At 38.3% G+C, this 22,039-nt stretch overlaps 2 protein-coding genes across 4 annotated transcripts in view; one reads left to right on the top strand and one right to left on the bottom strand.

Annotated features, from left to right (window-relative positions):
* Positions 1 to 537: 537 nt before the first annotated feature.
* Positions 538 to 11,918, top strand: LOC146455089 (spermatogenesis-associated protein 17-like). The gene is made up of 13 exons (XM_085094795.1): positions 538 to 794; positions 1,281 to 1,370; positions 3,772 to 3,853; positions 4,948 to 4,998; positions 5,139 to 5,157; positions 5,352 to 5,436; positions 5,538 to 5,607; positions 7,578 to 7,862; positions 8,523 to 8,623; positions 8,996 to 9,043; positions 10,631 to 10,699; positions 11,044 to 11,104; positions 11,520 to 11,918. The coding sequence occupies exons 1-13, from the start codon at positions 727 to 729 to the stop codon at positions 11,577 to 11,579; spliced, it is 1,089 nt and encodes a 362-aa protein (XP_084950921.1). The 5' UTR covers positions 538 to 726; the 3' UTR covers positions 11,580 to 11,918.
* Positions 11,919 to 19,588: 7,670 nt separating this feature from the next.
* Positions 19,589 to 22,039, bottom strand: part of LOC146455090 (forkhead box protein N3-like) — a 22,997-nt gene continuing 20,546 nt past the window's right edge. For all 3 annotated transcript variants that reach the window (XM_085094692.1, XM_085094691.1, XM_085094693.1), the window contains one exon: positions 19,589 to 22,039. This exon is cut by the window's right edge and continues 1,361 nt beyond it. The gene's annotated coding sequence lies outside the window, so the exon portion shown is untranslated.

The raw sequence follows: 22,039 nt of genomic DNA on the forward strand, positions 1-22,039 counted from the left end.
TTTCTTCTTTTTGATGGTCTTTTTTTATTCCCATGAAGTATTACGAAATAAAAAAAAATTGAGTTCCAACGTTTGATCAAACAACAACATGGTTGAAGAATCTTTTACCACATGCAAGAATTTTCTGAAAAGACGAAGGCGCGTACAAGACAGAATTAAATTATGACAACAGAGTTTCGGCTCCTGGTTTCAGCTAGAAAACTGAACAAATATATTACCGTGTTTTTCATAGCAAAGGAGGTTTGGTTGGAAAGAAATTGAGAAATTGAGAAATTGTAAAACCGGTCAATATAATTTACATGTAAAAACAGCTGCTGAAGACGAATTAAAATTGAAAGCAATTCTACCGTTATCAAAGACGAGGAGTGCGGAAGCCTATGCACAGCCGGCGTCACAGTGTGTGGCCATGCGGAGGCGTATTGCGAAATATTATCCCTTCCGCACTCTCTGATGCTGTTCCTGGGAACTAGTATGACGTGCACTATGACCTACACTGCTTCAGCTTGGAGGAACAGCTCGAGATAGAACAAAACGAATGGAATTTTCAGAGCACAAATTGAGGTTGCAGTGCGGGCTTCAAAAACTGTTGAATTAGCGAAAAAAATGAAAATAAAAAAATGCCCTGCGTCGAATGAATTACAATTGGGCAATGCTTTGCAGCGCGGGTACTGGGAAAGAGAAGTTTGGTTCTAGTTTCCATGGGAACCACCTTGCCAGAAAGACAAAATGGCGACCTTCGTTACCTTGATGGAGTCGAAAGGAAACGTTGTTGACCAATTATTCAAAAATAAGAGGTTAGATGAACAATTCCTTACCATGAGTTTGTTTATTAACTATTCGTCTTTACAGAACTTAATTTTAATCATTGAAAGGGTGTATATATCTTGTGCTTTTACGTGTTGAACATTACTGCATTTTGTGCATGCTGGGTGTGATTTTTTGTCACAACATTTTGATTAATTTTGTTATTTCATGTTTGTAATTATGTCGATCATCCTAACTGGTGTATGGAATCAATTCACTGACCTCAAAATATGTTCGAAATTTGGTAAAACTGCACTATTTGCTGTCGATTTAAAATGTTTTAAGACTCCAATTTATAAAATAGCTTACTAGTAAATGCAACATAACCCGAACAGGGCCGCTTTTGACGTATACAACTGGACTTGACGAGTCCAAATCACAAATGAACCACCACCAAGACATATGCGTTCGAGAATGACCTTACAATGTTGAGTCACTCCCCATATGTAACTGCTGTTGTATTTTTGCCTACACAGGGATGCAGAAGATCAAAGACACAAAGAGTTCCAGGCAGCACTTAAGATCCAATGTTGGTTTAGAGGAACAAAAGTTAGAGCTTATTTGAGGTATTGGATATATTTAACTGAAGAATGTTTTTTGGACTAATTGCAGAATACCCGGCCACTTCAAAGCTGTGGCCTGTAGCCATATAGCCATAATAAGCCACTGTTTTAAGCCAAGTAGCCATGTAGCCACTGTTTTAGTGGCCGCGTGTTCTGACTTAGTCTCCCTCACAGCCATTTTTTAGGCTGTCACGCAACGCTTTGGGGGAGGGGGGAGCGTTGCGTGACAGCCCAAAAAACGGCTGCGAGGGAGACTGGTTCTGACTTTGTTCCTGTTTGTAAAGTTTAGTTACACTTCATAAAGTAGTTCCATTTCAAGTAAATTGTATCTGTATTCTGGATGCTTGATATTGAAGTATCCAGAATGCAGATTAATTATTAATAACGGTTGTTTAGAAGTGCAATGATAAAATTACATAACTGTCATGATTTCACTTGAAAAGAGACCAGCCATGAAATGTCCAGCCAAACTAGCTGGCTGGCAGTTGGTAACAATGGCCTTGAATTGTAAAGAAAACAGATGCAAAAAGTCTTTGGGTTTCCTTTTGATTTGCAAGCATTTCAACCCTGACAAAACTACTCAAACTGTGCAGTAATCAAACTTTATCATTCAACAAGATGCCTATACTGGCATAAACGCGAGATGCATCTATTCCAACTGTATGCTTCGCAGATTTATAAAACTATCCTTGCTAATGGAATAGTTTGAGTCACGACGACTGCGTTACGTTGTTTCCCTTGTGTTACGCAACTCAGACTTTCACCGGAAGTTTCTGAAATTCCATTATGATAATGTGAGCTTCTCAATGACCTCTTTTCAGTCTCGCATCGTAGTCTAAGACTGTCAAACAAAGCACGATTCCTTCGCCAGGAATTCTCCAATTTCCACCGTTTTAAAGGTCGAGTGCTTCTTAGGAGTTGTTCTTTCGATTTACCATTTCAAAATTGTTTATTTTCCGTTTTAAAAGGGCACACTTGAGTCCACAACATGTTAACAATATGGCGCCACCAATTTAATCCGAGATTAATGAATAAATCAAATGATGCTTTGACGTCACACAAGTAGGGGTGAGTGGGTCCCCTCTCTCGCGAAATACGCGACAAGAATGGATTTTGATTGGCCTACATTTGTTGAAGACAATCAGAACAATACATCCCGAGTAGGAGAGGGGAGAGTTTAATGAATAAATTAATGTACCGATTTGTGGCTATGACGAAGAAAAAGAAATTGTCCCGTTTTTAGACACAGTATGCCCCCTCAGGGCATCCCGCGTAATTAGATTCAATTGAGTTTGAGTAAGTTCGATTAATGAAACATTCAATTTGGTTCAAGTATTTTCGTCAGGATTCAATTGATCAGAAGCACTACACAGATATGGAAAGATGAGTGATGAGTGGTGAATGTTAAATTAATTTTGAGACACCTAGCAAGGCTAACAATAATTAATTATTGTTAGTGGAAAATAAGCAAAACATATTTTTCTTTGGGCATGAGTCTTTTTTTAATATATTTAGCCAGTTGCAAATCAAGTCTAGACTCTGAGATAGTCTAGCAAAAAATGAAGACTGTAAGAACCTTGAAAACTTTTGACTAAAATTTTGTGTGATACGTACTTAATCTTTTTAAAAGGCCAGTAGGCACTCCTAGAAAGGGCGTTAAGTGCCCGGGGGGGGGGGGGGGGGGGGCTACTTGGGTTCAGTTTTGCTGGGTATGTGATGCTGGCCTCTCAGAGCCCCTGCCCCATTATAGTCTATTTTGTGGCCAGTTATAGACCTTTTTCATAAATGGCGGCCGATTTATTATTCTTTTCACTATATGTTAATTAGCCCTACTAACCTCGTTTTAGAGTAAAAATTCTTTTGAATTTTGCACTTGCTGACGAGGCTAGTAAGGCTAATTTTCATGAAAACAAAAGAATAATTTATCGGCCGCCATTTATGAAAAAGGTCTATAGACCCCATCTTAGTCACTTTTGGGAAAATGTAATTTTTGCGATCCCAACTAAGTCACTTCCTATTTATGCATCTACTTCGTTCTGGACAGGTGGTTTTGTGCTATTGTGTAACTGGTTCATATTGAAGTTGTGGTTTTAAGAACGGAATGTAATGCGAGGTGATTGTTACATTTAATAAACAACAACTTTCTGAACTTTTTAAGCGAGACCATTTTGAATCCCTACTTAATAGAATTTTCTTATCCCAAAAATCCAAAAATGTGCGACCCCATTCTAGTAACTCTATCGAAAATTCAACCCCATTATAGTCAATCCAGTAGTAAAAATGCGACCCCATCCAGCGGCACATGCCCATTAGCCTCTTATAAGGAAGTAACCCCCCCCCCCCCCCCCCGGGATTAAATGATCAACATGAAATTTTTAATAGTAATAAAATATTTCATGGTCAGGTTTCTTCATTACTGTGCTACAACAATTCAAAGGCATTTTCGAGGTCATAAAGGAAGAGAAATTTACAGAAGACTTGTACAGGTAAGAGGAAGGGATGATTTTGCTACTTTCTTTTATCCTACAATGCCACTAACACAGAGGCCTGCACTGGTGAATTTTGAAAAAGTAAAATTATTTGTTCTCCACTTATTACTTACACTGTATTTCCAGGATTGCAAAATATTGATATAATTTTACAGTTGAGGCAGATGTCTTGTTTTTCTTCATCATATAATTTCCTTCATTTGTTGTATTATGTATTGTTTAAGAGTTGTTTAGCTCCAGAAAAATCCATACCCACCCCATGGAAGATCATCAGAAATTCCTAGAGGGAGGGCGGTCTTACAGTCAATTCACGTCACACATGATTGGTATTTTTGAAATTTGAACGGAGTTTTGAAATTTACATGTCAGTTTTGAACATCGCCAATGAGATTTCAGAGTTCCCGTAGAAATTTCACTAGTTTATTGACGGTATAATTTAGCTATGAATTTTTCTTTACATTACAGCTTTCAGTATTTCAAGAATAACAATAACAGTTATTGTTTCCCAAGTATTTTGAATCTTTTTTTTTTTTTCTGTTTAATGCGTCTTTTTCGGAGAGATTTCCAGAGAACTGTTCAACATTCCGTTCACATGTCGGACATTACAACCAGAAATTCAAATGTTCATTTTATTCTCGGAAAGACTGGTCAGGGGTGATGTGAATTGGCCATAAGAGTCAAAATTATAGAAGCAAAGTATGAAGCCAAACTGGAATTTCCTGGGGAAGGGGGAGGGGGTGCAAAACCAAAAAACGACCCATGAGAAGAGTACATGAATGGATATTTTCTGGAATGTCTGTACATTGCTTGTGGGAAATAAGCTGATGCAGAACCTCACAAAACTACTTGCATCCACTTCTGAATGCTTCAGAGTGCCTCAGGGCAAAATAATTTAAAGGAAAAAAAAATTAAATACAGATCAAGATTAGAACTTGCGTTAATTCATTGGTTTATTCAATGCCTTAGCTCATGTTTCTGTTGTTGGGATGGTGGAAGGGTTACCAAGGAAGTCGCAGGAATCACTGCCCCCTCCAAGTACTATTTTATTGCTGTCAATAACTTTAATGTTAAAATTGCTTTTTCTTTTTCAGGAAAAGCTAAGCAAGATGCGAATTGATTTTTATAACAAACAAGCAACAATAGTAAGTAAATTTAATGTGTAAATAGTCAAGGAGGTATATGATTGTTTGAAATTTCAAAACGCACTGGCGGGAATTTTTGTTTTTTGTCTTTAGTTTGATTAAAACTTACAAAAATTAATTAAAATTATTTTTAATTTCAGATTCAAAAGTTCTGGAGAGGTGGGTTGAAACATGAATATTAAATTAAAATATTCAACTATAATGAATATTCAACTAGTGTGTTTTTAAAGATAAAAGACCGTCCAGTAGTTTAATTTAGCCATGCAATATCAAACCTTATCACATGCAACAAATTTAAAATGGATAACATGCTTTGGATATTTTATAATCTTTTTTATTCCTCTTCTCTCCAGGTTATTACATCCGTAAATATATCTACAATTACTACAGTCGAAAGCGATACTTGCAGGGGCTTGTTGCCAAGAATGAAATAGTGAGGTGAGGAATGTATTTTTTTTTGACAGTTGCATAAGTTTGGTTGTGATAGTGATATATAATTATATTGACCAAAAGTTATAACAGATTTTGTTGCTTTGTAGGAAAGAGTTGGAGGAGTTTGCTTTGAAATCACGTCAGGAAAAACAGATGAAAAAAGAATTGGAAGAAAAGGTAACACACAGTTACTCATTTGTTGTTGAATAGATTTTTGTTTTGACGGCTTTTGATTAATATTTTGCTCATGCTGTGATCCTATGAAAACAAGGAAAAACTGTTTTCTGTTTCTTTTGCATATGAAAGAAATTATTGGGATTTCAATTAATGGTAACTGGGGTGAGGTTTTGGTAGGACAAGTAGCTGGACATCAGTAACTGGGTTACTGCATTATATTATTTTCCTCGCGAAGCGAGGGCCGAAGGCCCGAGCGTAGCGAGATTAATAAATTTGTCGGGGCAAGCCGGCCCGAGCGGAGCTTAAAGCCGCGTGAATTCAAGCGAAAAATATATTTTTATATATATATGTATATATATTTTGTTGAAGATGTCCGCACTGTTGCCTAGCAACAGTGAAAAATGACGCCAGACTGTCTGGCGTTGTCTGGAGCAAAATTTGCATACAGCGGGAAAGTTTGTGTGCCGGATCAAATTTCAACTGCAATGTTCATCAATATTCACTGGATACAGAACTATCTCTCCAGAATCTTTTCCCTTTCTTCCAGAAATCTTTTTTGGGAAAGATTGCATTGAAGAAATGACACGTTTTTTGGCCGCAGGAAAATAATTTTCCATGGGAAATAAATTATTTTTCATCGAACACAACAGCGCTGCACGCCCGTTGTACATTTCGTCATGTCAGAAATAGATTTCAACAACCGCAAACTAGCCTGTGGAACTACGAAAAGACCATGCACATCAAAATAATTCCTTTGTTCAGAAACCTTTTAATCTCCTCATTTGATGCTACAATACGAGTAAAGAGGGCTTTCCACCCAGCCCCAGCTTCGCGAGGTTTTGCGAGTCACATATTTCCAGTACATTAGGGGTGAGGCCGAGGGTATTACCCCCATATGTAATTTAGGCAGGGTGGAGTAGGGTGGCATTTGAGGCATTTATTTGCTACATACTCTAATTAGGACTCTTTTGATTGGTTTGGGCATGGATGGGCTTGAAATAATTGATAACCATTTTATGGGATAATGATTTTCGGGGATCCCACTTTTTTATGGCTGGTGGGGGGGGGGGGGGGGGGGCTTCTGTCTGCCTGTGGCGACTTTGAACCTGGATAACTTTTTCAATATTTGAGCAGTATGAAATTTATCAGGGGAACAAGTTGAACAAGTTGGTCATTGGTTACTTTTTATTGACTAACACTTTGATGTTGCCATAGCAACCAAGTTTTGACAGGCCATTTAAAAAAAAAAGGAAAATACCCATTTAAAATGAAGAAGCCCCTATGTGATAACAACGTCATATGACGCCATTGCTTCGCGTTGTGAACGTCAAATGAGACATCTTTGGATGTACTACCTCTCCTCCAAGTCTCATTTCCTTAGCTTTTAATTATATGTACAAAGTTGTTGGGGGGGGGGGGGGGGGATCCAACCCTAGAAGACGACAAAAAGCCTGGCCTACATAGGGTTAAAGCTTACATGTAGCAGGCCTCCCAGGCGCACTCCCCTTCTGAGTGCACCCGGGAAGCCTGTTTGCAGGCTACATGTACATGCTCTAAGGTCTGGTTCAAACGTTGTGCTGTATCGTCATGCTGAACTGGTAGACTGGTGTTAGTCCTAATCGTCAGAGCGATATTCACTGTTGGTGGGAGCTTTTGTTGATTCCGTGGGAATTGAGATTGCCAATTTGGAATATGAATTTTTGTTCCAAACTTGTGGCTTTCCGTGTTACCATGATGTAGAGAAATGCTACGGACTGCCATGTGTTTGTACGGGTGTTTATGCAGGTGAAAATGTTGTGCCACTAGTTTGGATGCCTCTTTGCCATTCTTTTAACGCTGTGAAGATTTCTGCGAAATTGGTTACAAATGTTAGCTCATTAGCTTGTATAATTCCTGTAGAACTGGGGATGTTTTGCTGTAGAATAACAAATAAGATACTAAACAAATTGCATCTGCCTTTTTTGTTTTAGTTTGCTAAAGAGATGAAAGCAAGGAAGACTCATTATCTCATAAGCACCCATCAAATTTCTGGAGTGTACAACTCTCCGCTCCAACCACCGAATCCATCAGCAAAAGAAATTGAGCTCAGGAATGTCAGACCTCTTAGTCACAGAAGTCGTCAGCGGCTTAGAGCACAGCTTCCTTCAGATGCTGCAGAGATTCTTAACCATTCAACAAACATAAGAACATTATCTAGACAGTCAAAAAGTGCTCCTCTGCCACCAATTTCTATGAAAACAGCAGAAAAAGTGCAGGTATTAAATATGCAGTTGCAGAAAATATCCATACTTTCCCCCACAGAAGGTTTTTTGTTTTGTGCCCCCCTCCTCCTAGGAAATTCCAGTTTAGCTTCATACTTTGCTTCTAAAATTTTGACTTTTAAGATCCCCCTTCCCCCTAGGAATTTCAGATGACCTTCCATGGGGTGGGTACGGATTTTTTCTGGAACTGCACAATATTGAGAAAAAAACAATTATTTAAAAGATCAAATGTTTAAAAGTTAAAACAATTCAATATCAGGAAAGGGTTAAAAAGATGGAGTTAAAAGGTATGTTTTCTGGAGTGCAATGATGGATGAAGACGTTGGCGTTTTGATCAAATATATGCATTCTGTTAAACCAGCAAGGAAATTTATTGAAAACTTCTCTACAATTTTATTTTATTTCTAGTTCAGTTTATTGATTTTGACATAAATTTTTACAACAAATGTGCACTTCCCGCAGTTAGCAAGAACAATTTCTGAGTCTAATGAAACTACCTTTTGTAATAATGTCACTGCTATACATTTACCGTTTACAACTAGCAATATTGCAATCGTCCTTGCAACTTGTCTCATAGAGGCTAAAATATCTAAGAGGTTTTTTAAGCAGTATAGCCAATCTAACCATTTTAATTTTCCAATATTATTTGACCAGGGTCCATTCCGTACTCCTGATGAGGTGTGGCAGCAGAGACACAAACCTTTAAATCCGTCACTAAAAGTGGCCACATCCTACTTCTCAGCTGAGGATGCAAGGTGGGTGACATTCTTCAAAGGTGCTTGCATGCATTTTAATTAACACTTTGGATTTCTCCCCACTTCTTAATTTAATATGTGTGTTTTGTATCTAGGCTTTGTGGTGATAGTACAATAGATGACAAAAAAAGTTGAGACTAAGGCATGATGTCCAACACTGTGCAGTGGGGGGGGGGGGGGGGGGTGTATTTTGGGTAGGAAGGCTTGGTATTGCAGGTTGAAGCTAGTTTAAAATTGGGGTTAAAATGGACTTGTTTTTTTGTTTCCCATTGCCCCTTCCCTGGATTAACCACTGGTTATAAAATAATGTTTAAATTCACAGAAATCCTTGACCGGGCGTTGTGTTGATCACTGTATTTGTTTTCTTTCCAGGACTGAAATGAAAGCTAATGAATGGGTGACAAGGCTGATAGATGACAAGTGAGTTGGTGACGTTAAATTACAATCATGCCAGGAAAATAACTCCAGCCACATTATTAACAGAACTTGCTGAAAGGTGGCCAAGTTAGAACATCTTATCTCATCTGGCATCTGGTCCATCTGGTCCCTACCAAAAGTGTTTTTACTCACATCTCCTCTTCACATGTTGTATGGCGCTTAGTGGCTGTAGGACTCAATATCCTGAGTGATCTTGTCTTTGACATGCTAGACTGCTTTGTTCCTAGATTGGCTTCTCAGGTGCTACTGTCACTGCACTGTACTAAAGAGCATTTAACACACCCTTTGCTAGACATGGGCAGTGATTGTTTAAAGAAAGCAGACTGGACACAATGATACAATATCAACTGTTGTACTTTAAGCGAGGCTGTCTGTTCGTTTACATTCACTTGGTTTTACCTCAAAAACTGACCTTGAATTCCTGGCAACAATCATGTGCTTCTCTCCATCATTATTCTTCTATTTCTCTTAGTAGTTCTGTTGGTCTATCTGCCTCTCTGCCTGTCTGTCTCTCACATGTCTGTATCGTCTAGAGCTTTGTCTGTCTTTATTTGGCTGTCTGTCTATCTCATTGTCTATTTCTTTGAGTATCTATCTTTTTTTTGTCTCTTTTGCTTGGATGTTTTTTTTTTCAGAGAGCTTTGCATTCACACAGCTGTCAACATGCAAGTCTTGAGAAATAACTATGCCATGTGAATTTTTCAGTCTCTCTTTTTGCAACTGCTTTAGTTGCATACATATCTACAATGGACTGTAATTTATTAAATGTGACTTTGCAGCACTTTTCTCCGATGCCTCTAATCTTCAAGCTAGCCACATACACGCTCATCTTTCTTTGGACTCATCCAGATTCTTGTTTGAATGACTAGCTGTGATACCTTCATCAAAATATTTGAAACCCCTGTGTATCTATTGAGACAATAACCTTCCGTAGCTTATCCAAGTCAAAAAAGACTGATACCTTCATCTTCACCGTCATTTTCGTCGTCGTCGTTGTCGTCAATTCATCATCATCATCATCATCATCATTATCATCATCACCATTCAAGTCATTGCTTACAGTATTGCCTGACTAGTGTCAAGAAGACCCATAACTCTCTCACCGTCTGGTATGACCAGCATTCTCTTCGCAATGTGTGCTTGCTACTCTGTCCTCAGAGCCTTTGCCAGTGACCTCTAGAAGTGATATAAATTCTCTCATCGCGAGATCTTCTCCAAACGTCTCAACTCTGTCTCTCTCATCCACTTGTTTCAATGTAAGTTCTAATTTTTTCTTACTGAATTGTGCTGTAGTACCTCAATCTTGCTTCTTTTGCCTTCTAACTCTTCCATGCCCAGCCGAACATTGATATACGGTTAGCGCTGAAGTTCTAAGTTTTCAGTGTGGGCCAAATCCTCGCATGTCACCATTCATTCAAATGAAAGCTAGTGAACAGTACTTTCCTTTTGGGCTTTTTTTTTTCAGACTATTTCTCGAAGTGAAATAAATTTGGTATCTTTTCTGTTGTGCAGTTAACTGTCCTTAGGACTGTAAACTTTTAGCAACACTCTTTTTGTTTATCGTTTTAGATTTGTGCCATTCACTCATCGAGATCGCACCTATGAGCCTCTACTCCATACCACTTCCCAATATGGAAGGTAAGTATGACGTAACCGGTAGACCCACAAGCCCCCGAAGACTGGGGGAAGTATTAATAGGAGTTATAAACAATTTTGGCAATCTTGCGGTTTGCCTCATTCAAAAACTTTCGAACGCAAAATGAAATAACTAAAAAAGCTAACTCGATAATTAGGCTTATTCAAGAGAGGATAAATATTTGAGAAAAGAAAGATGCTGGCCTGTCATAAGTCAGATAACTGATTTTTTTTTTGTCATGCATCAAAATGCTGTACTTTCTATCAGCGACATTATTTTTTTCAGGTTGCTCTGTTGAATTTATAACAAAAAATATTTAATGGGGGTACGTTTCTTTCTTTTTTAGTCTACCATATGGAACAAAGCATTTCAGAGAAGAAGACCAGGAAAAACACATAACGCCCTCGGTGAGAATAATAATCATAGAAAAAAGATTGTTTGTTAACTTGCTGCCGACGACTTTCCGGCACCTTTGTGTATTATCATCTTTTTCGCCGTCGACTTCTGAAAAATCCGAGAATACCTTGAAACACAAAAGGTGAACGAGTTGTAACAGTTCCTTTCTTGAGGCGGTACTTTAAAATCTCGCTTATGTTCTTGCGTTGTCCGTAAGTCACATGCTCTCCGTCAGCAACTCTCGCGCGCTTCCCAGAGTTTCAAACTACTTAAACTTTCATTGAAATCGACAGAAGTTCAAACTCTCGTTTTCGTTGAGCTCTACGTCTGTCTTTCAGTGTTATCGAGTTTGACTTGTGTCATCCTCAACGATTCTCTTCGTATCCCTTTTCGTTAACCACGCTTCTTTTATTTCTTGTTTTGCAGAGATTTCAAACAGTGGTATCACCGATTCCCGTTTTCGAGCAGTTTGGGAAGACGTACTAAAGACGTAAAAAACAAAAATTGTAATTATATGATAGTTAGAATATGTTTATAACTGAAAAAGAAAAAAGTTGTTTTTCTGTTTTCCAAGTGGTTAGACTAAGGTCTTTGCTTAAAAATTTCCTTTGTTTTACAAAAGCACTTGGTTTGTATAAAACACTTATCTCCCGTAACCAAATACCTTATAATATGTGTATATACTTTTTTCTCGGAAGCCATTTAGTTAAAATGAAACCAAGACTTGTAAATATGTTTCTAAGAAATGGAAACCTTCCTATGTAAATATGCCGCTTGGGAATTTCCAAATGTAAAATACGTGAAATAAAGATATTTTCTTTTTAATCTGGTTGTCGTTGTTGTTTTTTTACAAAATAGAAGCAATCTTTCGTGCGTGGAACTCACAAAAACAGGAGCAGAAGTTTGAAAACCGAAACACGGTGATGAAAGTAACCCAATTTCTATGTTCATGTATTATCGAAAACGATAGTCCTCACAATATACGGGCAAATTCTTTGAAAATTAACAGAAACTTGAAATGACGAACTTTGCCGCCAATTTTTCAGAGTTCTTTTTCAACATAAGAGAAATACTCAGAATGAACAGTAGATTTGCGATTCACTTTAAGTATCGTAAGTAAACTGCTTTTCTTTTCTTTTCTTTTGCATTTGGCAAAAAAGCGAAAACAATGACAAACAAACAAAGCAAAACAACTTGTAAACAATCGGAGAGAAAACCTTTTGCCAGTTGACTTACGCGCATTTTCTCGCGCTTTTAGTTTGCCTTCAAAAACTCATTAATAATCCATAAGCCCATTGATCTAATAAATGGTCCATAAAACATCACGTACAGTGGTTTTAAAGCCCGATAAAACCTCCTCCTTATTAGTATGTGGTGTTTAATGTTTTCCTCGTATGCTAATTTCCAACGTTCACAAAAGATAAAACACTGCTGCTCGTGTTTTAAACATTACTTAGATTCTCATTGTTTCTCGCACGGTTTGATTGGCCAGTAGTGACAACTAATTGGCGGAGTTTTCTGTTTATTGTCGTTCCGCTCCGCGTCTGATTGGTTGAAACTGATCACGTGCCGTAATATAATGAGCGGTCCATCTTATCTCGCAAACATTCCCTGATGGATAGAACTTACGCGCATTCTATGACGTACTCAAAGCCGAGCGGCTCTGGGGGCGAGAAAGAACTTGCGCGTTTGAAAAAAAAAGAACCAATAACAACAATCTTTGTAATTTTTCTTCAGTTACGGCCTACTCATTCTCGACATTAGAAAACCAGTTTAACCCAAAGGAATGCGGAGGCGCCGTGGTACAGTGGTTAGCTCATCAGACTCACTGATCTAACGGTTGGAAGATCTGAGGGTCAATGGTTCGACGCCAGCCTAGTTTTTCTCTGCATTACTGTGTTTTTTCCTTAGACAATAAACTTTGCTCCACATTTTTTCTAAACACCCAGGGCCCAGTTGTTCAAAGCCCGATTAAGCTAATCCTGGATTAACGTGAACTTTGATTCGACTTAATTACTAATCAATAAAGATTCTTCAAAATGATTTTTGTCTCTCAGTTTTGACTTAGACTTTTCTTTACCTTTAGTTTGAAATTAGGCTTTGAAATCACTTTTAAAAGAGCGAGATGAAAACCTTGATTAACTTTTAATTGTAGATTAGCGTTAATCGGCTTTCGAACAACCGGGCCCTGCAGGTGTATATATGAGTACAGGCGACACACTGCTGGGGGTAACCGTACGATGGACTCATCCCATCCAGGGGGGAGTTGCAATACTCCAAGCTAGTTGCTTCATGCTACAGAAACCGGCTCCGGCTCCACTTAGACTTGTATTAATATTGCGACTTTACCTTAACCAAAGGAATAGAAGGCATGGGCTTGAGCAAACCTCACCTTTCCTTTTGGACAGTTTCTACTTCGTGCAACGGTGACTTCAACAAAAATGTTGCGAGGCATGTTCATGTCAGGGTAATGTTACACTGATAATGTTTCGTGTGACTTGACAAGTTGTGTGAAAAATTTCTAGGGTAACAGCGCCTTAACTCTCATGCGCTCTCTAAAAGACTTTGTTCTTTCGTTAACTCTCTCTCTCTCTCTCTCTCTCTCTCTCTCTCTCTCTCTCTCTCTCTCTCTCTCTCTCTCTCTCTCTCTCTCTCTCTCTCTCTCTCTCTCTCTCTCTCTCTCTCTCTCTCTCTCTCTCTCTCTCTCTCTCTCGTTTGTGTCATGTTCTTCCCGCCTACTCCCATGCGCTTTAAAAGTGTTTGAAATCTCGTCAATTCTAACGTCCATTAGGCCTCTAACTCTAGTTTGCCATGTTTTCAACTCGTCAACTCTTTCTCTCTCCTCTGTTTTGTCCTCTGGGTCTCATTTACTCTCACTGACTTGCTTGGCTCTCATACACATAATTCGAATTCCTCTTCGTATCCCACTTCGTTAACCACGATTTTTTTTGCAGAGATTTCAAACAGTGGAAATCTCCATTTATTTCAGAATTGGGGCAACAATTGAAGCTTCTATCTCGAACATATACTGTAAAAAAAAAATATCAGTTGAGTAGTTTTAACATGGCTTATGCTAAATCGTATTTTTTTCCTAGTTTCCTAAAAAAAAAAACCAGCTGTCACTGCAAATAAAGAAGATACCTAACGTTTCCTTTTTAATTCCAAATGTTTGGAAGTCAAGTATTTTGTCTGAGTCAAATAATTCATAGACTGGTTTGGTCATTTGAACCCAGATTTCAATCCTTTCTTAAAAGAAACAATAAAATTAACAACCGAGAAATGTAAATATATGTTGATTGAACCTCTGCCATGAAAAATGACCTTTTTGGATCACAGAAACGGAATAAAGTGAATTTCAGACGCACAATATTATTTAACGTTTTAATCTCCTTCCATTCTGATCGTAATTTTTTTAATATAATTCCTCTATTGGTGACGGCACTTCAAATGATAAAGTTTACTAGTACAGTGCAATATCATGCACCTGCGTTGATCGGCTGAAGCAAGTTCTAGAAGCAAGTGCATCGTTTTTGCTCGTATGTTTGCTTTGAGAAATGAAATCGCCCCGACATTATGACATTACGACGTTACTGTAGATTGCTCATTCCTGCTTCACTTTGTCCATTGTTTGCAAAGGTTTTTTATTGGTTTAGAATATTAGACAAAAGCTACTATTGATAATTAGTGACGACTTGCCGAATTAACAACAAAGGATCCGCTCGTAAACTTAAAGCTTTAGTTTTCTTTTATTTCGGTGCCATACAAGAAGTCAAATTGATCCGAAACGTCACAAACCGTAGTGGTGCACACAAAAAGACAGTTTCCGCTGCTCTGAAAAGATCTTTAGACGTGTTTTGATAGATGCAAATTCATTCAACCTCTCACTCGAGTCTCCATTATTGCTCAATTCTCAACTTTTCGGCAAAAAACTTTTGTAGTACCACCTGCTATCATCTGAGAAATTAAATCCATGGCGCTTCACAAGAGAAAAAGTTAAATTGCTTACGCACTTTGTTGTGGTCTTCGCATCCATCTTGAAATTTTCCTGAAAGAAGCCATGTTCTTCCACAAGGCGCCCCTGGCGTTCATAATATTTTTCTTGGTCGCCGCTGTGCTGTTTTTCTGCTTTCTAGCGTATTTTTATCTATGGATGTGCTGCCGAAAAAGACACCGCATGAAAGAACAGCGAAGGAGACCTTCGTCGGCAGAGAAGACAAACGAAGAACGATTCCACGACTTGGCAAAGCCCGACAACAATGATGGTACCGATGACCAAAACGCGAAGGGTTCGAAGAAATTTTATCCGATTGTTTTCCACAACAAGACAAAAGAAACAGCAGAACTCAGGCTTCTGTAAAGTAGAATGATTAATTGATCTTACCAAGGAGACAATGAATTTGCTTGTCACCGAAAGATATAGCTACTATTTTGCGTTTTGGTCAGGAAAAGAATATTCACTGCTCAAGCGAAGGAAGAGTATTCTAAGAAAGAGGTCTGTACATTCTCTAATGTTTGGAAGACATCGAGAGGAAACTGACTGACGCCGAGAGTTGTTTTAAGTTCATTATTTACAATACACGATTATTCTTTTCGTTAGCTTTCGCGTTTTGCAATATGTCTCTCTGCAAACGGTCGGCTTTGACCACCATTTTGATTAAAGAAACCATTTGTCAGTTTTTATTTGTCAATTTTATTTGTCAACTACGCGGCGATTTGATACAAATTAAACTAAGTGCGCAATCCTATGTTTTCGTTTCTTTTATCATTTCAAATGTGTACCTTGCCTCACGACTGCAAAAAAAAAAAAAAATCAATTCAGATATATTTAATTATGATAATCGTTTTCAAAATGTTGGGAAAATAATAAATAAACAGCACCAAATTAAGTGAGGAACTAAGACTGTAGATTAAAAACATTCCAACTGCACGAATGAAAAAGTTAATAGAATCGCCATCAATCCATGAATTAAGGATTAGTGCAAGGAAAAGAGCAAAGGAAAGATTATATTTATTTTATATTTCACGCTGTTGAACAAGAGTTTATCATACGTGTCTAGATTTTCAAGCTGCTGACAAAACAGCTTAGCGAAGACTGAAACAGGTGAAATTTGATGACATGTAATTGCTCAGTATCACGTTTGCTGACGTAATAATGGACAATATATCAGGCATATAGGAAGACTAGATAGTTTTTTTTTCCCATAACCACGAACTAGATTATTGATAGTGTATAGACTGGATAGCCATTTTTACATGTAAAGCTAAGTTTTGATGATCCATATTCGACGTCTTACCCTTGACTGACTTTGGTGTGTAAAATAATGTATGATTTTAAACTAAGCGTTCTTTCCTCGTTGATAAACTGACCAAAAGGTTTATTAAATGCGAATAAAAATGCAAATTTTCTTAAAAGCACTTCCTTGAATAAAAGTTTCCTTTACGGAACTGATAAAACAGCGTGAATCAGCTGGCATCTGAAGATGTACGCTGTTCTCTTCCCACGTAAGTCCAGAGTCCCTTGTTTTCTGTCTAATTTTGGGCTGAGACCGAACGTTCTTCTTCTTCTTCTTCTTCTTCTTCTTCTTCTTCTTTTTCTTCTTCTTCTCTCCCTTTTTTGGGCAATTTGAACCTGTCATGTTGTTACGTTTAGTTACCTGTTATAGTCTTTCAATAAATCTATGCGGACGTGACCAAGATACCTATTATTGGGTTAATTGGACTGTTAGACTGAAGTTTTATCGCGTACATTTATTTTATTTCGCCAAAATATGTTTTTAACTGACTCTCAGCCTGGGTAATATTCTTAGTATGTTCTTAAATTTTAGTTAATCTCAGCCTCAACGTTCTAGAAAAAGGGTGTAACCGAACTTTGAAATGGTGGCCGAAAAAACTTGAGCGCTTTTCGGCGACACCGAATCGCGGGTTTTATGGGCGAGAAGAAGAAGAAGAAGAGAAAAAAAAGGAAAAAAAGGGGAGAGGAGTGGGAAAAAAAGGATTATGCAACCCAGGTAACTTTGGAGACATATTTGAACTCGAACATAAAACATTCGCACCGTACTGTCGAGGAGCGTATGAACAGCACTAAGTTTTTGTATCAAAACAATGTCAACCCCAACTGCACTTCCACTAAAACGCAAAGTCACTTAGCACACAGCCTTAAAATGAGCTATTTGTAGCCGCTCGTTTCGCATTTGACAGCTTGCCGCCCCTTTTCTCTTAAAGGGGAAGTATCATGGGGTTTTTGGTATCTGTTGTTAAAAATGATGAAATAAGACCTTCAATCAGCTGCAAAATAATTCTAGAATGACGAGAGGAAAGAAATCAACTCAATTCTTGAAAGGAACAACTCATGATTTGTTCTAGCGCATTTTGGAAACAAAAATGCGAGAACTTGAAAAACATTAGCCTAATATTTTTCAAGTTTCAATACATACCGGCCTACTCTGTCTCTGACCAGAGGCACTAATCGACACTTTTATTGCACTAGGGTGATAATTTATAACAAACGTGACAATTATTTCTTTGTTTTTGCTTACAGACAAACATTTTCGGTTTTTGAGATGACAGCAAATTTGCGTGATACTTCCCCTTTAACTGCTCTGTATTCCATCATTGTTGAAGCGGAATCCTTTTGAACCGCAACAAAATGGTATACGTTTAGCCTAAATTAAGTCTTGCTTTGATGGTGATTTCATTTTGTCTTCCACTTGTTCAATATTTTGGTAGAGCGCAAGCTACAATGGGGGTTTGAACGAGAAGGGATTGAAACGAGACGTTCTCGTCTGGTCCCAATCCTCCTCGTCCCATTTGGTCCCGCGTGTTACCACTATACAAACTTCGAGAGAGAAACAGTCTGCAAGCAGTCTATTCTGGGTTGTGCAATCGAATAGGCTGTCCGATCCTTCTGTTCTGAGCACGAAACTTCCTGGTCCAAACCGTTCAAACAACGGATACCTTTATCCAGTGGATGAATCTCTATCTAGCTGATAAATAATGGTAATAGGACTGCGCTCGCGTGGAGTCCAATTTGGTCTGTAATCACACGACGGACGAGTGATTAACAAAATCGGACGACCGCGCAGCGGGAGTCCGATTTGTTTAATAACGAGTATGATTACAGACAGAATTGGACGACACAAAGTCCTATTAACACGAAGTCCAACACAACACCGACGAAGACCAATTTATAACAAAATTTCAGAAAAAAAAGCCAGCAGTTTAAGTTTTCGGTGAATAAATAGAGGACAACAGTTGAGTTAAGTTTCGAGATGGGTTTAATTACAGCGTGCGCAAATGACGCGCTCTGTCCAATTAGACATGTACCAGGCACGACATGTAAACTGTCCAATTTATGCTCAAATAGGGCCTGCTGATAACCAATCAGATTTGAGAAGTTTGTTATAGATTTAGGCTGGTCAAGGCTGGTCTGCAATTGGGTATAGCTTTCGCGAGTAAATTGGAGTTGGAAGCCCTGACACAGCTCCTACCGGCTCACACATTAGCCGCTTCCATCTCGGTCTTTCCACCAATTTACCTTTTTGTATTTTTCTGGCGGGTTAGCATGGTGATTTGTTGGATTTGCACGCTCTGAAGTACGATATCGATTGAAAGCCCTATCAACACAAACGCGTTTTCAAAAGTATCCGTTTTCAACTCGGCGAAAACAAAGCTAAAAATATTTTCATCCACACCAGCGTTTTCGTATCGTTTTACCTATCCACACTAACACGCTCGAAACGATGCAAACGACCGAGACCTGGGATTGCGCATGTGTTAACCCTCCGCCATCTTGGATAGATGCTCCGATTTGGACTGGAACCGATGGCATGTGACGCTTTTTACGCCACCGCTTTCAAAAGTTGCCATTTTCACCTGTCCACACTGGAAACGGAGCGTTTTCAAACGTCTCCACTTTTGAAACCGTTTTCGAAAGTCTCCGTTTTTCATCGGCGTTTCAGTGTGGATGAAAGGCGAAAACGTATCAAAAAGTATTCGTTTCCAAACGAAACACATTAGTGTGGATGGGGCCTAAGGGTGTGGCCCTGGTTATAACTCTAACCAGTGGATAAATCGCTATCCAGCCGATAAAATGTATCAGTTTGAGTACATTTTATCGGCTGGATAACGTTATCCACTCTTTGAACAAACGGGGCAGGTCTGAAATAGCACATACTACACATATGCCACACATTGACATTTCAATCCTAGCAGTATGCAGGATGTTTGTCCCATCAACCTAGTTTAATGGCCTTAGCTCCCACGAGTCTCCTGTAGCTCAGTGGTAGAGCATCCGAACTAATAGTCGGAAGGTCTTGGGTTCGACTCCTGATAGGAGCACTCGGAATTTCTTTTTCCGAGTTTGCCTGTGTCAATACTGAATAATACAGCATTCTCATCATATGTTTTGGTCTGAAACAGGTTAAGGGTTTCAAGGAGCGTGCCTCACTCCCTGGTTGGTACGTTATTCGTGGGTGGAAATTATAAATTGAGAACAATTATTTTAATTTTCTTTCTTTATTTACATTTTTGGATCATCGTAAACTACTTATTATTACATTTCGTCTGCGCATCAAGTAAAAGATCATCCCTTAACTACAAATTATGAGCACCATCATATATATTTTAATTTTTTACTCCTTCGGTACGTAATAAAATTTGTTCTTATATAAAATACGAATGACTTAACGATTTAAAGTTTCTCGAAGTTGGACTTTTACGTATGATAAAACGGTTTACATCTATTTAAGGCTCTGAAAGATATTTTTGATGCAATTACCAAAATAGACTCAAAAAATAACTCTTCAACTAAGAATTGAGCGTGACTGAGTGGTGTTGGCCTAACGGTAAATGAGGTCATTTTAAACAACTTTAGGCATCATAAATAGAAATTAATCGTGACACCACTCAAAAATGAATCCCACTTAAAAACTAACCTCGTGAACTGATGCTCTCGCTGATTTACCGAACACCAACGAAAACGACCCGAACTCAACCGAAGTTATTGACCAATAAGATTGCATTACGAATAATTTCATAAAATGAGATGAATTTTTACAAACTTCTTCAACTAAATCTGAGGATGATTGATATTGCAGACTTTTTTTTCTCCAAATTCCTTTTTGAGCTAAGTCTTTGCTCTTTCAATATCACGGAAGTGCACAGAGCAACAGTAGCCAAGAATACTGTTTATATCCTATACGTACATAACGACGTTAACAACTCTTCAAGTGGACAGTGGGTGAATTTCCCTTACAACCAAAGTATAATGTGAAGCTGACGAGTATCGAGAGCGAAGAGAAAACATTGACTTGGTCAGATTGTCTAAATGTACCATCAAATTCTCCAGACTAAAAAATAAAGGTACGGTGATCACTAAGGAGATTTGCTATTTTGAGCTTCGTGCTAAGCGGTTGCTCTGAGCACTTCCCTTATAAAAACAGAATTCCAGAACTACGTTGAATCAGTTGGAAGGTTTTATCCTTCTCTCCTTCGTCTGGAGAAACGTTTACGTAAAGTATTAAAACCTCAAAATACGAACTTCAACATAACATTTAAAAGAGGTAAAAAAATTCGTAATAGACTACCAATTTGAACCATTTAACGTAACCATTAAATAAGATCATTAATTAAGCACTGGGAAAAAAATGTACACATCATTCCCTACGAGGGAAAACTTGTTGGTTTACCCTTGAGATCTAAATTACAAAATTGATATTTTCCTCGATCTAAAAAATGATTTTTTTTAAAATGCATTTTAGCAGCTACTTGGTAATTTTTTTTTCTGAGAAAATTGACATTGTTTTGTAATTGCACTGCGCTCACCACCAGACAGTGCTTAAGGGAGACAGAAAAATTCCATACTAACATGAAAGCATTATAATGAACTGAGTGATACTTAAACCAATTGTTGCTTTCTAAGGTAAGGTAAAAAAAATAGGGTCGGAAGAATCATCCAAGGACCTCTGTCAAAAATAAATGTTGTGTCACAAGCACTAATGATACAAATGATACACCAGAGAATTAACTCTGCAGTGTATGTTGAAGTGCTGAAGTGAACCTAAGAATTTCCAACTGAGCTTTAGCCCTGGTAAGGAAATGGGAGACCACAGGAGGCAAAGAAAAAATCTTTGACCTGTGAGGTTGGACATTTTTTTTTGGCCTGGTGTGCTCTATTTCCTTACTAGGGCTGATTCTCAGTCATCTTATCACTGATTTTTTGGGGGTTGGGGGATGGGGGGTTGGGTTAACCTGAGTCATGTCCATCTAGGGTGGAGTGGGTTGATGATGGGGATTTGGTGCAAAGAAAAATCCGTTAGAGGTTGGCATCTCTGCTAGCATCTGGATTTAGTGTTCGGCATACACAAGTATTGTACCTTGTCAGTATGGAATTCTTGCCATTTGCTCCCCAGCTGTCAATCATCAGGGCCAGTTGTTCAAAACCCGATTAAGCTAATCCTGGGTTAACGCAGACGTTGATTAAGATTTAATTACTACCTAATCAATGAAGTTTCTTCAAAAAGATGTTGTCTCTCAGTTTTGACTTAGACTTTTCTTTACCATCAGTTTAAAATTAGATTTTAAAAACATTTTCAACGAGCTAGATAAAAACCTCGGTAAGTTTTAATCGGGGATTAGCATTAATCGGCTTTCGAAACACCGGGCCCAGGAGCACGCACAGTGTTGCCACAAAACAATGTCTGCTTTCTCAACATACTTCTAACTGCCATTTTAAAATGAGTACATTTAAAGCTATTAATAATATCATTGGACTTCTCCCTACCCCACTAGGATAATCCCTGATCCCAGACAACAGAATTTGAGAACATTTAAAGCCAGCTCAGAAGAGAAACCAAATAATGTGATATCATATATTTGAAATTTCCAGTTTGCTGGAAAATCTTACCACTGCCGTTTATGCCACCTGCCACCCTTAAACCCAATAACAT

The sequence above is a fragment of the Pavona decussata genome, unplaced genomic scaffold, assembly GCF_977016875.1.
Source record: "Pavona decussata unplaced genomic scaffold, jaPavDecu1.1 SCAFFOLD_286, whole genome shotgun sequence".
Taxonomy (NCBI): Eukaryota; Metazoa; Cnidaria; class Anthozoa; order Scleractinia; family Agariciidae; genus Pavona; species Pavona decussata.